The sequence below is a fragment of the Arvicanthis niloticus genome, chromosome 11 (genome assembly GCF_011762505.2).
Source record: "Arvicanthis niloticus isolate mArvNil1 chromosome 11, mArvNil1.pat.X, whole genome shotgun sequence".
NCBI lineage: Eukaryota > Metazoa > Chordata > Mammalia > Rodentia > Muridae > Arvicanthis > Arvicanthis niloticus.
Genome location: NC_047668.1, coordinates 5,099,379 through 5,121,224, shown reverse-complemented (window position 1 = coordinate 5,121,224; position 21,846 = coordinate 5,099,379). Strand labels below are relative to the sequence as shown.

Sequence of the window (21,846 nt, the reverse complement as noted above, 5' to 3'; positions counted from 1 at the left end):
TTCAGAAGCCCTGGGAGTGTACCTATGGCTAAAAGGACACAACTTTACTTTGGGTGATTCAAGGCGTATAAAGTTTTGGGGAACTGAGGGTAGGGACATCTAGGATGAGCAAATATCATTGGGTGAGGAATTAGGGTACCAAAATGCCTCATTAGCATGGGACAGCATTGCAAGAATCTTAGGTACCAGCTAAATGGGTTTTTATCAGGAGAAAGGAAATTGATCCTGTAATCGAACTAAGGTTTCTCAAGTAGAGGCCAGTGTCGGGGGGGTTAGAATGCTTCTGACAAGGTGAGAGGAGCCAGTCCATATTGAGCCAAGCTTAGAGGTGGACTTTGACCTTAATTAGCAGAGTTTTCCCACAAGACCCTATTTCAACAGGAAAAAAAAATACGTAGAGGTGTAAGAGGATGTAGTAGTAGGAACTGATCTGACGCTTATGGTAGCTTACTTAGTAGAAGACTGCTTGCCTAGGAAGGCAATTGGTGTCACCCAAGAACCTTTATTATAAAAACAAAACAAACAAACAAACAAACAAACAAAAACCTGCTATGCCTGTTTTGCATGTTTTCAATTTCGGCTCTAGGAAGGTAGCATTAGGAGTAGGAAGTTCAAGGCCAGCACAGGGTATGTAGGAAGTTTGAAGGCAGCTTCCTAGCCAACAGAAACAAAAGATAGGACTGAAGTAATGTAAAAACAAAGACGAGATAATAGAATTAAATCTAACTTAATAATTACCACCAACATAAAAGGAAAAACTTAACCATTTGAATTTTAGTGATGGGACTGGAAAGATGGCTGAGTTGTTAATTATTGGTCTTGTAAGCATGCAGACCTCTAATCTCAATCTCTAGCATCTGTGCAAGTTCCAGAGCCAGGAATGTGTTGCCAAGACAGAGAGAGGGTGATGCTCTGTTTAACACAGTCTGTTGCTGTCAGAGTACTTCAGCCTAGTCCAAAAATAAAGTGGAGAGCAGTTAAGGACCACAACTGACGTAAACTTCTGTTCTCCACATGCATATGCATGGACTAAGTACATAAAGAAATGCAATCAGATGTTTTTTCTCCTCTGAAATGCTGCTTTATGCATGGGGAGGTCAAGGTGTTAATGGGTGGGATACAGCTCCATGGTAGATAATTTGCTTAACATGTGAAAGACTCTACTAAATGCAACACACATTTAAATTGGGGGAAAATAAAATGTGGAAAAGGTATAATACACATATGCTCACAGAATGAATATGTTGATATAGAAATATGTCCACCAAAATTATGAGAAAATAAGAACGATACATTAAAAATATTCTTTTTACATATGTATTCGATATATATGCTTACATATATACAATTTTATAAAATTACAAGAAGAAAATAACTACCAATGTAGTAGAAAATTTCAGGAGGATAAGAAAACTTTGGGTTTAAAGATATGAAGTGTTTTTCTCAAAATTAATTAGTTTTTTTCCTGACATCATACAAAAACAGAAATGCTATATGGGGGAGCTAAATGTGAAAGGGGAAAAGCCTTTGAACTCTGAGACCATGAATGTGTAAGTAACATACTGTCTTTGTTTTGTTACAGTATATGCTGGCCTTACTTTTGGCAGTAAGACACAGCAAACATTTGGTAGTCAATCAGAACGAACTTCTTCATACTCTGCTTCAAATGCAAGCCCAGGACCCTTTATCCTTCCATCCTGCCCTCTCTCATCACCTCGAACTAGTCCGAAGCACACGTCTCCTCTTTCTGTATCTCCAAAGAAATCTCAGGATAATGCCATTAGTTTCTCAAATTCTTGGCCTCTTAAGAGCTTCGAAGGACTATCAAAGCCAAGTCCACAGAAAAAGCTTGTCAACCAGAAATCATCCGACCCTACAGGTAGGAACGATGGTAAAGATCAGTGTTTTATTTAAGTTTATTTATGTTTGAATTAGTGCTTTGAAGTTAATATATAACATTATTAAATTTTAAAACCTAGCTAATTATATTTTTCCTCTGGTCTACAAATATTTAAGAAAGTACATAATAATATACTTAATAGAGCAAATAAACAGTAAAAAATTGATTTGAAATGGCCTTTTTTTTTTTTTTAACCTATATTGCCACTTTAAGATTTTCTTTTTAGAACTAAGAAAGTAACATTTCTTTATAGTATAAAGGAACATGTTGCAAGGGCCTACTAGCAAGTTTTTAGCATTGAAAATATAAAAATTCTTTATATTTTACTATGATATCTATTCATGTACTTGACATTCATTGAAAATGTTTATTATTTGCTAAAAAAAAAAAAAAAAGATTGTAATGAATTTTCTCTTTTTACTAACTAAAATATTCTCTCTTAATATCTTACACCTTGCCAGGCATGGTGACACATGCCATTAATCCCAGCATTTGGAAGGTAGAGGCAGGCAGGTCTCTGAGTTTTAGGCCATCCTGGTCTACAAAGTAAGTCCAGAACAGCTAGGCTTCTGCTACACAGAGAAACCCCGTCTTGAAAACACAGAAACAAACCAATTATAATAATAATATCTTACACCATAGTCATGAAATTAGCATGTAAATTCATTTAGACAAATCCAGTTTCCAAATAAAGTCTATTTAGAGGCATTCCCTATATTCTACATGCGTTTCTATCCTCTGTCTCTGAGGGAAGATAGTCTGCTTTTAAAGTCACTCACAAACCTAGAGTTCACTTGATAACCCTAAGCCCACTGCCAGTGCTGTTCTACTCTGCCTATGCTAGCATAGTATTTTCTTCCCACTGGTCCTTCTTCACACCTTTCTATTAATTTGTTTGTTCTTTATATAAGATCAAATGTCATATTAAAAGGTAAGAGTTTGGTCTGTGAGTATAACATAGTAGTAGAGCTCTTGCTCTTAGTGTATGTAAAGTGATGAGTTTGATCCCTGAAATCTCGGAAGTGTGTGTGTGTGTGTGTGTGTGTGTGTGTGTGTGTGTGTGTGTGTGTGAGCGAGCTTGTTCTTTCCAGTTCCCAATGCTGCTTAACATACACCAGTCACTGAAATACTGTTTGTATAATAAAATGAGACCAAATGTGTCAACTTTCTGGCTTTATTTTGGACTTTATCATTAACAAATATTAGTTATGATAACTCTAAATGTAGCTTAATATATAGTATTTTATATAATATGAAGGATTTCATACACTTATTTTTTGTTGAATAGTAATACTTTTATGTCTTATTTATATAAGTCTCATTCTAATTTAAGATAATAAACTTTAATTTAAAATTATTTTATTCTAAATACTTATGACTCAAACATACTTCCTATAAAAATAAGAAAAAATAAAATATATATATTTTTTTTTATGTAGGAGAAAATTTTCAAGAAAAAACTACTCCAGTTCAACTTACACCAGCCTTGGTGAGATCGCCTTCTTCCCGAAGAGGCCTAAATGGGTCAAAACCTGTCCCTCCCATACCAAGGGGAATAAGCCTTTTGCCTGATAAAACTGACTTAAGCACAGTGGGACACATAAAGAAACAGCCTGATGATATTTGGAAAAGTGAAAAAGATAATCTTACAATTGATATTTCAGAATTGAACTTCAGAGATAAAGATTTGGATCAGGAAGAGGTGAGAACTAAATATCATTTTTAATCATTAAAAAAACCCTTTCATATTTTGTAATACAGTCAACTCATGGGGAAACATGGTATTTTTAAAACACTGTAACAGGTTTTTGTTTTTTTTTTTTTTATGAAAATAATTCCTGTTGGAACTGGCAGTGTAACTCACTTGTAGCTCACTTTAGAAGTTCCCTATGTTGGTCCATTACTTTGACCTGTAGCCCTTGCAGGTTCTATGTAAATGTCCCATTCTCTGAAGGGGCTTATCTCTCGTTACCCTCCCTAGAGTGTGGAAGGACCTGTAGCAGCTGATTAGCTTCTTTCATTTATAATCTGTGATTTCAGAGTCACTGATTAAGTATTAATTGAATTCATACAATATATTCAGTCATTTTGCCCGTTGCCATAAAGTGTCCTGGTTAATAATAGCAGAAAACTGTCTCCACAGCAGTTCACAGCCTTGTAGGTTGTTTATTAACCCAAGCAATGGAATCTGGTTTTTCTTCTGTGCGTATAATGTCATCTATTTTGTTTGTACTAGATGGAGGATTGGCTAATTAATGAAGTTCAAAAATCTAGCTCTTATATATCTAACAGCTGATCTCATGAGTTGTTTCTTTTTCTTTTTCCTAGATGCAGAGCTCTCTTAGGTCCCTTCGTAATAGTGCAGCTAAGAAAAGAGCCAAACTGAGTGGCAGCAGCAGTACCTCTGATGTGGACAGTCCCGACTCTGCCATGAAGCTTGAGCTGACCATTGACTCCCCATCCCGATCCTCCTCTCCAAACATCAGCTCTTACAGTGAAAGTGGAGTTTATAGCCAGGAGTCATTGACCTCGTCTCTTTCTACAACTCCCCAGGGGAAGAGAATAATGTACTTTATTTTCTGACATGTTGATATTCACCTATAATTTGTGATCTAGACCTCTAACGGATTGTATCTAGAAAAGCAGTAAAGCCATTTAATTTTTAGTTCTTAAAATATTTAAATATGTTGGATGTGATGGCATATGCCTTTAATGCTAGTACTGGGGAGGGAGAGGCAAGCGAGTCTCCATGAGCTTGACTTTAGCCTGGTCTGTATAACAGCTCCAGGCTAGCTAGGGCTATAGAGGCCACGTTTCAGACAAAACAAAACAACTTTAAAACAGTTAAATACCTTTAAAACACTGTGGAATTTGACCAATCGTACCTTGCTTACCTTTTGTGGAGTAGGGATAGAAAGAGTGTGTGACTCTAACTGTAACTTTAGATCTCCAAAGTTATCATGGGCCGTGTATCAAATGCTTCAGTTGTTTTCCTAAGATTTACTCTAATATTCTTCGTCCCTTAGCTCTTTCCTGGATCATTCACTTTTCTGCCAATTGACTTATATTATTATTTTTATTTCTAGGTCAGCACAAGCTTACTCTGGGTTATGGGCAGGCTCTACCCAATGTTGCCCCACTCTGTTTTATATTTGTTTCCATTATCTTAGAAAGCTTAGGGTTCCATGCTTGGAGCTCATTTATTTAGCCCAGTGAGGATTTGGTCGGCCCAGATTAACAGTTCTGGGATTCAAGTCCTGGCTACCTTATACCTGCTTGCCCAGGAAACCTCTGCTCTGAAAGAGTGACCTCACCTGGATTCTGGGCGTTTTTGTGACTTCATAGTCACAGAATACTTCATTGAAGTAATTCTCCCTTTATTTGGGACTGCAAGTCAATAGTGGAAATGCCATGATGTGGGTAGATAGATGTATATTTAAACAATTGCTAAATAGTTTTTCTAAGTAGTGGCATAATTTTATACTCCTCTTGGTAATGTGGAAGTTATGACTGTTGCTCAGTCTTGCTAAAATTTAATGTCAGTCTTTTGTTTTCTTTTGGCTTTATTTGTTAATATACAGCTATCAGAAGTAAATTTTTAAAATTTAAAATTATCTTCAATTTGATAAACCTCTCCCAAATGGAAGTAGAGACTGCCTAAATATCAGCAATAATAGAATTTAGCAGAGTTTTTATGTTTCACTTTAGAAATTTGTCTTATGTTTTTTTTCTTTCACAATTTTAACTTAAATCATAACTTATACTCAGAAACCTTTTATTCCTGGAAATTTCTTCACTGTTCCTACTTAGATAGAATATTGGGATATATTTATGCAATGGATCTAGAATGACTTTAACAAAGTAACAACTTGTATTAAACATGTAATTTTTAGACCTAATGTCTGTCATTGATCCTATAAGAAGATGAAATTGTGTGGTGTAACTCCTATAGTTGCAACATGTTAAAATTTTCAAACCAATTGGGAAGAGAAGTTCATTTTATATTTGCAACATTTAGAATTATGTCTAAGTTATTCATGTATTGAACTCTTCTACATGAGATTGACCTCATTGCCTTTAATGAACTTAGGATTGCTGCATTTTTGAGTTTCACAGCTTTGGAATACTTCCATTTGGGGCAATGTGGATGATCCTGGGAATTGAACAGGGCCTTGCAGCTGCTAGACAACAGCATGGAGTCCCTGACGGCGTCTGCAGCACTTTTATGTTTTGGAGTGGTTTTGTTTTGTTTTGTTTTGTTTTGTTTGTTTGTTTTAATGGTTTTGCCAAGTTGTCCAGGCTGCTGTATAGTCTAGGATGGCTTTGCTCATGGAATTCCATTGGTCCTATTAAGAAATCAAATTAAGTAATTAAAATTTTCATATTTATTTTGTGTCCACAAATGTATGTGTATATAAGTGCATTTGTGCAACAGTGTGCATGTGGTGGTCAGAAACTGTTTCTTTCCTTCCCCATGTGAGTCCTGGAGCTCAAAATTGGGTCATCGGGCTTGGTGTTAAGCACCTTTATTCTGAGAGCCATTTTGATGGTTTGTTTTGAAAATTTGGAAAGAGCCATTTCTCTAGACTACTAGAAATGTAAAATCATACTGAGTATATTTTAGTTAGATGAAAGAAAGATCTTTATTCTACAAGTATGGTTTTAAATCCTGTGTCTCTTTCAGCTCACTGAGCGATGACTTGTTTCAGGAGATAGGGATGTCCCATGGGCCTTTATAATATGTAAATGGTAGAACAAAGAAAAGTTAAGAAAATGGCGTTTACAAAACTCAGTTTTTGCTGTTGTTCCTAATACTGTCCAGTCTCTATTTCTCTCTCTATAATGGTATGTTACATGTCTATAGTAACTTAGGAGATAATTTAGATAATTTATTTCCTTTATGGTTCAGGCATTAAAAAATCTTTCCTGGTTTAGGCATGGTCATATACAAATTTAACCCCCTTGCTTGGGAGCTAGAGAACAGATAGATGTTTATGAGTCTTGATAGTGGATTGAAGGACAGCCAAGACTCCATAGTGAGACTTAGTCTCAAAGTCAAAACACAACGACCCACACAAGCATTAACACAAGCATGTACTTTCAGTCATATATTTCATGTTTACCTAGACTCCTAATAAGTTAAGGAAGAGAATATACAATAAATGATATGTGTGTTGCACAGTTCTGAATTGTGAATGTTGATTAAAATTACTTTGTTTCATTAGGTCAGACATATTTCCAACATTCGGATCAAAACCTTGTTCAACAAGACTTTCTTCTGCAAAGAAAATCTCCCATGCTACTGAACAGAGTTCCAGTACAGGTATTCTATGTTTTATGAATATGCTTTATAAAGAATATGACTGTTTTGTAATATAAAAAAAGATAACAAACACATCTTAGATTTTTGTTTTTTTACTTAACAGTTTGTATCTAATCATAACTCATTAAAAAGCTACTCTAATGAGGGTAACATGGCTTTGATTGGGGAAAAAAAATATTTACTTGACTCAGTCATTGGTCTTGATGTGGCAGATTCCTCTGTGAGATATTTTATTTAATCGGTATGCATTGAGACCTGACTGTCAGAATTTTGAGAGTTCCCTTCATAATTCTAATATATAACAGTTTGAGAACATAAGTATCACAGATGACAAAAAATATATTCATCTAGTTACTACTAGCTGACACTAGTTAACTATTATTTGTTAACATACATGAACTAATAAATAAGTTTGTATGCCCTTGTTAGTTTTCTGAACCTGAGATTATTACTTTATACCTTTAGAAATTAGTAATCATTTTGAAAAATATTTAGGCTCTAGTCTGTTACAATTTGAACATAGGTATGACTTTTCCTGGTGATTAGTAAAACTATATTGAATCGCGGTTAAATTATACCAAACTGGGCTATATTTTTATATGATTTCAATGTAAAAAACTTCTAACAATTTTAGAGGTTATTTACATTATAATGACCTGTATATGATTATTTATAAGATAATTAACTTTATTCTGAGATATGTTTTAGTTTTATCCTTTTGAATCCCGTCACCACGGCTTTCTGTCACAATTCCTTATTTCTTACCTGGTTGGTAAGCAGGCTCAGCTGCATAGTTTGTCTGTTTCACTCAGAATCCATTTCCCATTGTAAACTGACTAGATTGGCCAGTTCCCAGCGATCTGGCTCCTGCTGGCTTTTCTCGGCCCCTTGACTCAGTCATTTAGACCAGTTAGTCTCAGAGCACAGTTCATCCACTTTCTATCCGTTAGCATCTTCTCAGACGTCTTGTGGATGAAATATATACCTGTCCCGCCCTCTGGCTCAGTTGCCTTCTCTGTTTCACAGACAGTATTGATAACTAACCTTTTTTGGATACTATTATATGTTTTATAATATGCTTCAGATAAGATTATTGCATATATGTTTGGTGTCTTGTGTGGCCATATACATACTAGGCAAGTCCTCTACTACTGAGCCACACACTGATTTATGCTACTGCAATTATATGTTTTTTCTTTGACTCTAAAATTCTTCTTAGTATTATTATTATTTTATGTAGCAACAGACTAGAATTGGCAGAACCCCTCCCTTAGCCTCCTGAATACCGAGGTTACAGGCGTGTACCACTGAGTCCAGGTAACCCTCAGATTCTTGGTTTCCAGTGATTGATTTCCTCAGTTATTTGCCAAGTGCCTACCCTAATCTTGAATCCTTGACTTAAATGAGTGTGTTTGGCTTTCTGGCTTGCAAAAGCTAATAATATTCAACATTGAGATATATATTCAGTATACAGAGTCATTATTTAGTAGCCGTAGTGTGTTAAAAACCACCACCTTAATTCCAAATTAATATATAATAATAGTCACACCATGTACAAATGAACTACTTTGAAACTTTGTTTCTCAATCTAATAATAAAGAGCTGGGAAAGCGTGATGAAACCTTAGGCATATAGCACATACGCAGTACCTGATGGGCTTTCACTGGTGTATCTCACACAGGGAGGGACGTAAGACATCCTAAACCAATTCTTCAATCTTTGTTAATACCGAGCGTCCTAACATCATTTATCATGTTAAACACATTCATACAGGGTTGAAGAGCGAGCTGATTCCTAGACTGAATCGAGTTGTAAAAGGAACTCTAAGTTTACCTTAGGTTTGGAAAAATAACTGATTTAAAGCCTGGATTTGAGTTCCTTTCTGCTGCTACTTTTGTGAACTTAGGCAGTATTTATATCAATCAGCAATTGATTATAATAATACCTACCTCTATGTATAATATATTGTGTTTTTCTAAAATTAACAAATATTTGGTAATTTCAATACATACTTAATTTTTGTATGTGAATAGATTCTGAGGTCACACCTCATACCTAGTGAACTCCCGTTTATGAGGAGAAATCAGTACTCTTATCAAATCCTGGGGATTTCTAGTAACAAACTTGAGAAACACTGTTGTTACTAGGTTTAATGCAAGATATCCTTGATAAATTTAACAGTCTATCAAACTATTAAATTGATAATGTTGAAGATCATTCTCATTTAAGTTTGCTTTGTTATCAGTAAGTGATTTCTACACTTTATTTACTATAAAACATGAAAAGAATACTGATCAGAATAGAGATTGTGTGAAGTTAAGTCCAGACATGGTATAAAGATGATAAAGACAGCATGCCTTTACTGCAGTGTTTCCAGGGAATGTTTCCTTGTATATGTTATCCTTTACTGTAAATAATACTGAATTCCTAAGTTAATTTCCAATACATTTCTACCTAAAGCCAACATAGTCTACTAATATCTAATAGCTAAATTAACTGTTAAAACTAAAAATTTTAAAATTCAGTTTCTTCTGAAAGGCCATTATCATTTAAAATGAGGCTTGTGTTTTAGTTTTTTGAAATAAAGTCTCATGTAGCCAGGTGGTCTTGACTTACTGTGTGGCATTGAACATCTGATCCTCTGGGCTTTACCTCAACAAGCTCAGGGACTCATGCCAGTCTTATGTGGAGCTGGGGATCTAACCTAGGGCCGTATTCATGTAAGCAGTTCTTTTGTACACTTAGCTGAAGCCTTTTGACTCCGGTTCTTCCTAGCTCAGCTTTCAACAGCCAGCACTTTTCCAGCTATTTGTTTATTTATTACATTACTTATGGTTTATTTTTGCTTTATATATATACTGGTATTTTGCCTGAATGTAGGTCTGTGTGAATGTGTCAGATCCCCAGGAACTGGAGTTATAAATAATTGTCAGCTACTATGTGGTTGCTGGGAATTGAATCCGGGTTTTTTAGAAGACCACTCACTGCCCTTTACTGTTGAGCCATCTCTGCAGCCCCAAGTATTGCATTATTTAAAAGTGAAGTATATTATTGCTTGCTGTTTAATATTGGAGCTATGTATAAATATGGGCAGGGATGCAAAATTACTGAATAGGAATTTTTATTTAGTAAACATTTTGTAGTTCCAGTAGTGGTAAAGTATTAGTATAGTATAGATGATTTAAATAAGCAGATGTAGATTTAAACATTTAAATGTTTAACAAGTAGTACATTCTTTGCTACTTGTAAAAGGAACATAAAAACAATACTGTTGTATTTTATTTTTTTAGGGATATGATATTGTTTGAGTATTTGCAATATGCTAGGCAGTATATTAAATTCTTTATGTGTATTTGCCCCAGGCCCAGCCCCAGGGAGAGGGGATATATAAAACAAGGCCTCATTGTGTAGACCAGGCTATCCTTAAGCTTTTTGTATATAGCCTGTGCTGGCCTCAAACTCATGGTGTTTCTCCTGTTTCACCATCCTAGGCTCTAGAACTTTTTAAGCACATACCACTCTGCCTAGCATTCATTTTCCTGCATTTAACTCATGTGATAGTTCTGGAAAAGTTTTTACTCTCCAATTTTACATATACTAAATGAGTTACCAGGATGTCTCAGCAGTTAAGTTGCAGGACAGAAATCTACAGGCTGTTGAGCATGATTCCAGGTACAGAGCTACAGAGCTCTTAATCGTGAAGTGTCTGAATCATTAAGCAGACCAGTGTGCACTCATCACATGGGAGCACAAGAGAGAGAAGTAAAGAGCGTAGACCCCTTTATGCCTCTTTTAACATTTGGATTTTTTTCTTTTCCTTTCTCTCTCTCTCTTCCTTCTCTTCTTTCTTCCTTTCTTTTCTTCCTTTCTTTCTTTCTTTCTTTCTTTCTTTCTTTCTTTCTTTCTTTCTTTCCTTCTTGTATAAAATTAGCCATTGCTATAAAATTTGAATTTTTTGTAAAAATTTAAGGATTTTATTTATTAATTTAATCAGTTAAATCCTTAATTCATTTTTTGTAGCCCTAGTTGTGATTGAACTTTTTATGTAGTCTACGCTGACCTCAGACTTGTGGTCCTCCTGTGTCTAGTTCTTGGATGCTAGGATTATAGGTGTGCACCACTACATCAAGTTAAACATACAATTATTTAATTAACTCTTTCAAACATAGTTTTTATTTCACTGAAAGTTACATAGCTTAAAATATAGTAAAACTTTGAAAATTACTAACATAATTTCTAATATTATATTGCTGATCTTTTTTTAAAAGTATTTAACAAAATAGATTTAGAAGAGAGATATGTACCTATTGTAAATATTACCAAATTATTTAAATAAATATTATTTTATTTTATAGGGATAACAACATCCAGTGTAAGCATAATTGGTCAACGTATGAACTATGGGTTTGGATGTGGTGATTTTGAAGATGATAGGTCACATGACATTTCACCTAGTGCTTTAAAAATACAAAATAAGGAACACCCAAGACATAAGCATATAAAAGGTTTGTAAATTTTATGACAAATTAAACTTTTAATATTCAATATATCTAAGTCAGAATCTTCTCTAAGCATACCAAGAAAAAATACTTAGAATTCTTAACTTTAAGATTTTTAACTTACCATTCTCCTGATAGATTATTTCTTACATAACATTTTACGTTTATGGTCTATGCTCTTATCTAAAGGAGCCAATGCAAAGGAGTAAACATTAGTTAAAACTAGGACTCCATACTGGGCTTCACCCCAAGAACATGTACAGGTACATACATACTAACAGCTTTTTTATAAGGCATTTTATCACTCAGATACAGTAAGAAAATCATGTAAGTTGTTTATGTAGGTGGTAACCATGAACCTAAGATGTGGCAGCAGGAATGTACCTTCCTTCTGCTAGCTAGAACTTCTCTGTTGTCACTAGCCACTGTAACTGTTATGTTTTTAAACTGCAGTAGTGATCAGTACTGTGGGTGAGTGCTTTGTCCATTTCCTAAGTTCTTCTGTGCTAGCTGCACTTAAACCAATTTCTTTAGCTAGATGTTAGTTCCTTCGTGTAGTCTCAGTATTTGGGAGCTTGTGACTGGAGGGTTACCATGAGTTTAAAAGGCCAGCCTGGTGTACATTGTAAGTTTCAATAAGTAAAGAGCTGCCTTTTGGGGGTTGGGGAGATGTGACAACTATGGCGCTGATAAGATGAACATTTTAGCTACACATAGCGGTGCATACCTGCAGTCTCAACATTCAGGAGGTAGAGGCAAGATGTTTGTACATTTGAGGCTACTCTGGGCTACATAGCAAGACTCTGCCACAAAAATGACACGGAAGAAAAGGGGGAGTGGGGACCTCTGTACTTCATCGTTTCTGACCATCTGACATCGTAGATGGGGAGGTGGTCAAGAATGCTAGGCTGTGTGTTTACCTGTAGCAAACTGGGAAAGTAACCCAGCTTGAGCAGCCTAGAAGAGTGCAGTTTTCTTGAGATTGGCCTCATCTCTTTTTGGTATGAACTGTTTCCTTCACTTTCATTGCTTAGCTCGCTGGTTGTATGTTTCTCTCATCTTCAACCCTAGCCTATGTAAACTCCTTAAGGGAAGTAAGGTATTATTGTTGTTCTCTATGGTAGCTAATGTATAATGGGTACTCTGATTTTGAATATTCATTGAATTAATTCATCTATAATTTTTATGAAATAAATTTTCAATTTTAAAAGGCCACATGTCCTAAAATATACTATAGTTTTTTAAATGTGTTTTTTTTCTCCCCCCTTTCTTCTTCCTTTTCCTTTGTTTTAGGATTTACTAGGTCATCAAATTTACAGCAGATTTCCAGTTTTGACTTCACATCTACAAATACCTTATCAGAAGACTCAGTAGTAGTTGTTGGAAAAGGTATTTCAAAGTTATCTAGGCTATTAATTTTTGCATTCTTTACACATAAGCAAATTTTGTCAATATTAAATTTAAATAATTAAAAATGAATGCTTAAATTTATATTTCTGCCCTTGAGTGAAATTATGGGTTGTTATTGTTAGTAACTTTCAAAAAGTAGTTGTATAGTTCTAAGACAGTTCCAAGGTAACTATAAAAATTTTATTATGGTTTAAAGTCAAATTGCAATATTATAATTTAATATAAAATATATTGTTTCTAATCAAAATGAACCCATGTTATGTATTTTAGAGATGTAAGAGGACCTTCAAGTAGGATAATTACTTTAAGTATCTTTAAATATTTTTTTTTTCTTAAATGCTGTCTCATTTATTTTTCTCATGACTGTGACCAGATACCATACAAAAAGCAACCTGAGAGATAAGCAGTTTAACTTAGCCCAGGATTTTTTTTTTATTGGATATTTTATTTGCATTTCAGATGCCATCCCCTTTCCCCATTTCCCCTCCCTAGAAAACCCCTATCCCATACCCCCTTCTCCTTTTTGCTTTTATACAATTTTTTTTAATGTCAACCAAAAGCTTTATAAGTTTGGTAATGCTCAATATCAATCAGAAGTGTAACCTAATACCCAATCTAGACATATCAACTATCTTTGACTGGCGGAGACATGTGAATATCCGCCTCCATGTCTGGCCCCCCTCTCTCTTTCTCTCTCGTCACCTAGCTCCTCCTCTTCTTCTTCTCCTCCTCTCCTTACTCCTCCTTTCTGTACTCCTCCCACCTTAGCTCCCCCTACATATCACCCTTCCTGTTAAAATAAAACTTTTCTCTCAAAATACAGTTAGAGCATAACTATACCAATTTATGTCAGTAAGGTGCAAGATAGACCTAATACCCAGTCCATCATTTTGTTGACTAAGCAGAACCTCTATCATCTCTCCTAAATAAAAGACTTAGTTCTGAGCCTGGCTTTTTTTTTTTTTTTTTTTTTTTCTTGGCTTTAGAATGAATGTCAGCTGAAAACCATCCTCTCAAATGTTTTCTCTCAAAGTAAATAGCAAGGATTGGCTATGAGACTATAAGTTTTCAACCCCATCAGAAATCCAGAATGACTGAGTTAACTGAGATTATGGGAAGCACAAAGCATAGCTTCTAAAATATAGCCAATTTATAAAAACTGCTGGACACCTGGACAGTCCCTATACTACAGAATGTTGGAGCATCTGATCTTCAGCCTTCTGGCTTAGGATCATCTGACAGACCTAGTGATGCAGAATTATTAAGGGCTGATTTCTCTGTCTTGGCAGATATAATCAGTGGACTATTCTGCAAGTGTGTCCTTTTCTGGACAGTATTTTGTCTGTAGATGGAAAGAGGCAATTCTTGCCTAGTGGCTCTCTCACCACAATTGGAATAACTCCAAAGATGCTCAATTTCTTCTTGGAATCCAAGACAGGAAGCTGTCAGGAGCAGACAGGTCTCTAATCAAAATGAACATTAATACAGAAATGTTTGTATCGTCAATTCTGTGGGTTTCTGATGTTTTGAAAACCAACTATCCATGTAAGGCTGTCTGGGCTGTTGTCTGTTAACTCCTCTCAACTATTTCTAAAGAAAATATAGAAAACTCCCTAACAATAAACTCAAAGCCATGAATTTGCTATAGACCCTTAACTCTCAGTCTAACCATCTCAAATAAGTTAAAAAATTTAAAGAAGGACTGGGTCTAAGCCTTGTATTCCTAAATGTGTTATACAGGCGCAATGCCTATGATAGTAACAATATTCATCTCACTTTTATATCAATAAGAAGCTCGTACCAATAAAAACCTTAAATTTGAAGTCAAAGTAAATTTTGTACCATTTAAGAAATTATAACTTCATCTTAATAACAATTATACATATTTCTACCAGTAAGTTATGGCTATGCAATAAATCCTAGCTAATTCTCCCTGTTCCATCAAAACCACTACTTTTCCCTAGAAAGACAGCCTAATATTAACCACCTCAGTCCCCAAGCCCAGGGAATAGGGGCGCCGACTCTTCATTAATTTTTCAAGCTGATTATTGGTGTTGAGATATTAGAAGAGGGGTTGGGGGAAGAATAAATTGATAAGCCTCTGACACTGTGTCTTCACTGCATCTGCCTGGAATTCCAGGACATAAGAAATTCGAGCAGGTGTGCTCAGCTTGCTTGATGACTAGATACACCAAGGCTATGTATTCTGCAATATACAATTCTCAAAACAAATTTTAGTATCAAGATAATTGTTTGTTTGAATTCTGGAATCTAGTCTTCTGGCTGCCTGCCTCTATCATGTCTGATCCATATAATTCTGGGAGTCTCTATGAAGGTGTGCTTTCACCATCCTCCCATTTTTGCCTCCCTGCTCTCAAATTCCTCAACACTAGGGAATCCAATCTTTCAGGCACCAAGGCCCTCCACTTCCACTGATGCCTAACCCCTTACCCCACTCCAATTACTATGAGGGTGGCTCCCACCATCCTCTCATTCCTACCTCCCTGCTCTTGAAATTCCCCAACACTAGGGAATCCAAACTTTAAGGTACCAAGTCTGTCCACTTCCACTGATGCCTGGCAAGGCCACCCTCAACTACCTATACAGGTGGAGCCGTGAGTCCCTCCTTTTGTGTTCTCAGGCTGGAGATTTTAGAATGGCTACTCCAGCTTGTTTCTTAGGACCATTTGCTTGAAAAATTGTTTTCCAGCCTTTTACTCTAAGGTAGAATCTGTCTTTGTCACTGAGGTGGGTTTCCTGTATGCAGTAAAATGCTGGATCCCGTTTATGTATCCAGTCCATTAGCCTGTGTCTTTTAATTTGGGAATTGAGTCCATTGATGTTAAGAGATATTAAGGAACAGTGATTGTTGTAGAGGTGAAGTTATCTTTGTGTGTTAGCCCAGGATTTAAGGGAATAGAGTGCATTGCGGCGGGAAAGTCATAATGGCTGTACTGTAGCTGGTCACACTGCATTTGCAGTAAGGAGCCGAGAGATAAATGTTCGTGTTCAGCTTAGTTCCTGCTTTCTGTTCAGTGTAGGACCCCACCCCACTCACCTTCAAGGTGCATCATCCCTCAGTCAGCTTCTCTGGAAATGTCCTCCTTGACTAACCCAGAGGTGCTGTTTCTAAGATGACTTTAATTTCAGTCAAGTAGATTTATTATCACAAGTCTGCACCCCTTGTCAGTTTGATGTTCAAACACATCACTTTTAAATCATAACATTCCACCTTTGACCCTACAAGTTCATGATCATCTCATGATATAAAATGTATTTGTTCCAACTTCAAAACTTTCCATAATCTCACCATTAAAAAGTCCAGAATTTCTTGAGATTGAAGGCTGTCTTATAGCATGAACCCCAATAAGATCAAATAAATTTTAAAATAAAGTAAAACCAAGTTGCACACTTCAGTATACAATGACACAAAGTAAACATGCCCATTTCAAAAAGGAGGAATAAAGCCAAGGAAAGATCAGACCGAAGCAAGATAGAAACTCAAGGGAACTGCTGCCAAACCCTTGAACCATGTGCCTTGTGATCACAATTTCTGGTTGTCTGTCTTTGAGTAGCCCTGGGCTTCTAGCTCTACTATCTGCAGCACATTGCCCTCTTCTTGAGCCGGCCCCCCTCTGTGCATGAAGCTTCCTTCAAAAACATTCCGTGGTCCTGGGATTGTTACCTACTGAGGTCTACGTTACAAATTAGGCTTCATGTTCAGAGCTTGTCCAATGGAATCTGTTGCTGTGGTAAAACTGATTTGAGAAAAGAAAGGATCTATGTGGCTTATAATTTACAGTCCATCAGGAAGGAAAGCCAAGGCAGGACCTCAGGGAGGAACCTAGAGTCAAAAACTAAAGCAGAGGCCATGGAAGATACTATCCCATCATGGTAGGGAGTCCTGACAGCAGGTGACAGGCATGGTGGTAGGAGGAGGAGCAGAGAGGGCAAACTGGAAGTAGAGTGAGGCTATAAACTCTCAAAGCTGGCCTTCCCAGTGGCATACTTCTCCAGCAAGGCCACACCTCCAAATAACATCAACAAGTGGGGACCAAGTGTTCAAATGCCTGAGACTGTATGGACAGTTTCATTCAGTAGCCTCTCAGGGTCCCCCTTGCATAGAAACTGTTTCTGTCATGCATTGCCAGGACTCCATAATTTTCTGGAACCTTGACATAAATTTCCATGACCATTTAACTCTTAGATTTTGTCTATTTAAAAAATACCCATATGGATTATGCTGTCAAGTTCTGCTGCCAGCTTGGGTTGTGATATTTGTAGGCAGTGCTTCATACTGCTGTTGTGTGTGCAGTCAGAAGGCAGAGGTAGGTGAATGATAGTGCTCCTTAGTTCTTTCTTAACTGAAAAACTAAGATGGGTAAGATACACAGCAAGGAAGGCATCTTTTTGTTAAATATTATGAAATAGAATTTCTTGGAAATACTTAATTTGATAATCTCATTGAAAACTCTTCAAATTATCTCTAGACTATTCCTGAAGAGTTGTTGTCTATAATTTCAATTTCTATTGTGTCTTTGTCTGTGTTCTGTTCCTCTGACACAATGACCACAGCAACTCTTATAAAGAAAACACTTAATTGGGACTGGCTTATATTTTCAGAGCTTAGTCCATTATCCTGTGGCGGGAAACATGACAGCATGCAGACACTGTGCTAAAGAAATAGCTGGGAGTTCTACATCTTGATCTACAGGCAGGCAGCAGGAAGAGAAAGGCTTGGCCTGGGCCTTTGAAACCTCAATGCATACTCTCTGGGACACACTTCCTCCAACAAAGCCATAGTTCCATCTTTTCAAATTGCGCCCCTCCCTAGTGACCAAGGATTAAAATTTACAAGCCTATGGGGTTCATTTTTACTCAAACCACTATACCTTGGACATAGCTTTTTTGTTGTTAGGTTTTTTTTTTTTTTTTGGTCCAACTTTCCATAAAACTGTGGAAATCTACTTTAGAATTTATGCTTTCCTCTCTTCCTTGTGTATCTAAACAAGTTCCAGTTTAAAGTTTTGCGTTTAGAAATCATCTTATATATATAGTTCTTAAATATATAGTTCACAACAGTCTTTCTATGAGTCTTCCCATGAACTTCACTTAAATATGTGATTTTCACCTACATTTTCAGAAACAACTGTCTTCTTGTATGATTAGGGTATTTGTTTGTGCATTTCACGGTTATTTAACATGTGTTTGACAGTGTACTGTTTGTTTTTTAAATGAAATATGTGATATTAAAATTTGTTATCTGGAGTGCCACAACATAAACAATAACTGTTTGATGGTTTGCAGGTGTATTTGGAAATCCAAATTCAGTACCAACAACTTGCAACCAGCCAGTGATATCCTCTGTGGAAAATGAGGATACATTTTCAGTGAAACCAAGCATTGAACCACCATCGGGGGTTTATGGAAGAGCAGTCCAGCATAATACTCCACTATATCTTGATGTTGAAAATGACAAAGATGTGAGATTATCTATTAATATTTATCTATATCTTAAAATGTACTTTATATAAGATATGGGGTGGCAAACTTCATTTAATTAACAACTTTACTTTTATTTTGAACTTGTCTGTGTATTCCTACATGTGCATGCATGTATAGGTGTGTGTATGGGTTTGTGTGTGCATGTATGCATGCGTGCGTGCGTGCGTGTGTGTGTGTGTGTGTGCGTGCGTGTGTGTGTGTGTGTGTGTGTGTGTGTGTGTGTGTGCGTGTGCGCGCGCGCATGTTTGTTTGTGTGGAAGTGAGAACACAACTTTGTGTGTTGGTCCACCGCTTGCGCCTTATTTGAAGGAACATCTCCATCACTATACTGTATAAGGCAGGCTAGTTGCTGTACAGACTTTCTGGGAATTCTACTGTTTCCATCTTCCCTCTTATAGAAGAACTAGAAGTATACCACTATGCCTGGCTTTATTTGTGCTTTACAGTTCTAAGTTCAGCAAATTTGAACAGTATACTCTGTATACACAGAACTGTCACCCCACACCTTGATTTATATTTTTAATATTTTAGGTAATTGAAATTTCTGATTTTTAATTACTTAAATTTGTGATATATAGTTTGCTTTTATGCTGTACTCATGGTTTATATAATATGGTTGTGCACGTGTATATATTCAACAGTTTATGGGGTATTTTCAAACACTGACAGATTGATATCCTTAAGCATAGATTTAATTATTAGTACTATATGCCGGGAGCCAACCCCCTCGCCCCCGGCTTGGGGGTGAGAGAAGGGGAGAGAGAGAGATGCAGCTGGTTCTTCTTTCTTCTCCTCCTCCCACCGTCCGGTTCTTCTCCGAGGCAGCCCCTATGCTACTGTAGCTGACCTGCAGTCAGCATCCTGGCCCTAAGACCAGCAAGGTGTTAAGTAAATAGCCCTGTGCTATCCTAAAAACTTCTTCTGAGGGTCAATGGACTGCAGGCTAGGGTGATTAACACCTGTAGCCTAACAGCAGAGGATTAGGCAACGTGGTCTTTGTTCTATCTCAGCAGGAACTGCTGGGCTCTAACTTACAAGAAGAAAAGACACTTTAGAAAAGTTACTATAGAGTTTATTTAGTGTAAAAAGTATCCTATGAAAGCTATCTGAGGGGAAACGTGGAAAGGTCCTGAGTGGGGAAGAAGAAAAGATTCTAACAAAGTAAAATTCTAAGGGAGAAAAATTCTAGGCAGGGGGAAAGGAAAGGGCGATGGGGTCCTAACTAACTAACTGACTAGTCTAACTCACCATTCTAACTGCTCTCATCTCTTTGTCCTCAGAACTTATACATCTTTCAGAGCACATGGTCACATGTTACAAGGTTCATCACAAGTTCACACCAAATTTCAAGTCATAAATTGAAATAGAAGTTTACAACATAAAATGTTTACATGAATACCCATTAGGAGTAATTATCTAACTAGACATTCATCACCTGTCTAGCTCCACAGGTTCGCAGAAAGTTTGAAACTATAACTTAAGAAATTAGTGAAGTTTTGTATAGATAAACCCAGGCAATATTTTCTCTTCTGTCCTGGTACCTATAATAAATTTTAGATTCCCTCTAGTAACCTAGGCTAATGGTTTTATGACCTCTTGGAATGTGCTCTGGGCAGGAGAAGATCCAGTTACTATCTCTCTTGGGGCAATTAACTGATAACACTCAGGAGACTGGCAGAGTTCTCATTGCAGTTTGACTATGCCTAAGAGACTTAATAGCAGTCCCGTTATCAAAGAGCTTAGTAATCACTGATATAATTTTAGGAATTCTTATAAGATCATCATTAAGACTTAAGAAGTCATCTATTTGTCTATATAGTATCACTACAAGACAGTACATCTTCGTGGATCTGCAGAGATCTGCTACAAAGGGGTGTGCTATTACTTGGTGATAGTAGCATATGTCTAATAATAGTAATAATGGGAAAAGCATATTAATAGCAGGAATCTTTCCCAAAATCACGTCCACCATAGCCTTGCTAATGGGGCACACTCGTCGCAGATTATATAATAATCCGAGGCAAGCATTTCAGGATGATCATCTGCTCATTATTAGCTTGTCCCATTATGGCTCCCGACAACTATATAATTCTTTCAGATTTTAGGAGTTGTAAAATAAGGATTAAAAAACTCTTAGTTGGTCCAAAATCAATAATGTGTGCCTATAATCTTAGCACGTGAAGAGGAAGAGGCAGGAAAATCATAGGTTCAAAGTATTAGGACTGTAGAGAAAGGGAAAGGCCAACCTGGGCTATATGATATGAGATCCTGTCTCAAAACAGCGAGTACAGTGTGTTTTCTATAGTCACTTCATGTGCTTATGTATTTCCCCTGGTCACTTGCCCTTTCTCACCATGCTTGCTCACGCTTTTCTGAGATAAAGATATTTTAAAAGGTAAGCTTCTTGAGTGATTCCAGATATTTCAACTTTTTCTTGCAGACTAAAGTTTCTATTGCAAAATCTACTTATGACAAAATGAGACAAAAAAGAAAGGAAGAAAAAGAACTTTTTGATGCTAAAGATTGTGAACGGAAAGAGACAAATCCCTGGGAACGAATAAAACATCCAGGAACTGAGAAAATGACATCTGAGAGTAAGTTGTTTTGTGAATGCTTGGTAAAATACAGTTGTCACAACAGAGCGTCACGGAGCTGCTTCTTAGGTTTGCTTCTGACTTTGCCTAGCTTTAAGACCAGGGAACAGCTCTAATTTAGTTCAGCTTATGAAACTGTTGGATTGTTTTCAGATCCAGATTGACTCAACAGTCCCTTCTATACTCACTAGAATTATTCCCTTTTCACTAAAAAAAATGCTATTGTGTTGTTATACTTAGGGTAATTGAGATAGTGACCAGAACAGTCAGTCTAGGGCTGGTGAGCTAGCTCATAGGGTAAAAGTGGTTGTTGTCAAACCTGAAGCTACATTTAAATCCCAGGAAGTACATGGTCAAAGGTGAAAACTAACTCACCAGTAATCCCCTGCTCTTCATAAGTGCAGTGTTGCATGCACACATACAAAAATGTAATTAAAAAATGTAAGTCACTAGTGATCATTTGTTCAGTTTGTCCTTGAGCACTACTGTGTTCTACCCATAGGCAAGAGTAAGTGCCATGGTTCCTGAGGTGTGGCTGTGTGTGTGTGTGTATGTGTGTGTGTGTGTGTATACCCATGTCCATGTTTGGCTTTATGCACTTAACTGTTTGTATTC

The 21,846-nt window shown here is 36.6% G+C and overlaps 1 protein-coding gene across 4 annotated transcripts in view; it reads left to right on the top strand.

The window, feature by feature from the left end:
* Togaram1 (TOG array regulator of axonemal microtubules 1) overlaps positions 1 to 21,846 on the top strand; it is a 64,595-nt gene that overhangs the window by 13,590 nt on the left and 29,159 nt on the right. For 2 of the 4 annotated variants that reach the window (XM_034513907.2, XM_076941833.1), the window contains exons 4-11: positions 1,583 to 1,879; positions 3,340 to 3,602; positions 4,229 to 4,467; positions 7,126 to 7,223; positions 11,579 to 11,728; positions 13,016 to 13,111; positions 18,440 to 18,615; positions 21,078 to 21,231. In XM_034513907.2, coding sequence (XP_034369798.1) covers positions 1,583 to 1,879; positions 3,340 to 3,602; positions 4,229 to 4,467; positions 7,126 to 7,223; positions 11,579 to 11,728; positions 13,016 to 13,111; positions 18,440 to 18,615; positions 21,078 to 21,231 — 1,473 coding nt within the window. The remainder of the gene's footprint in view (positions 1 to 1,582; positions 1,880 to 3,339; positions 3,603 to 4,228; positions 4,468 to 7,125; positions 7,224 to 11,578; positions 11,729 to 13,015; positions 13,112 to 18,439; positions 18,616 to 21,077; positions 21,232 to 21,846) is intronic. The other 2 variants (XM_034513910.2, XM_076941832.1) reach the window with 2 other exon arrangements.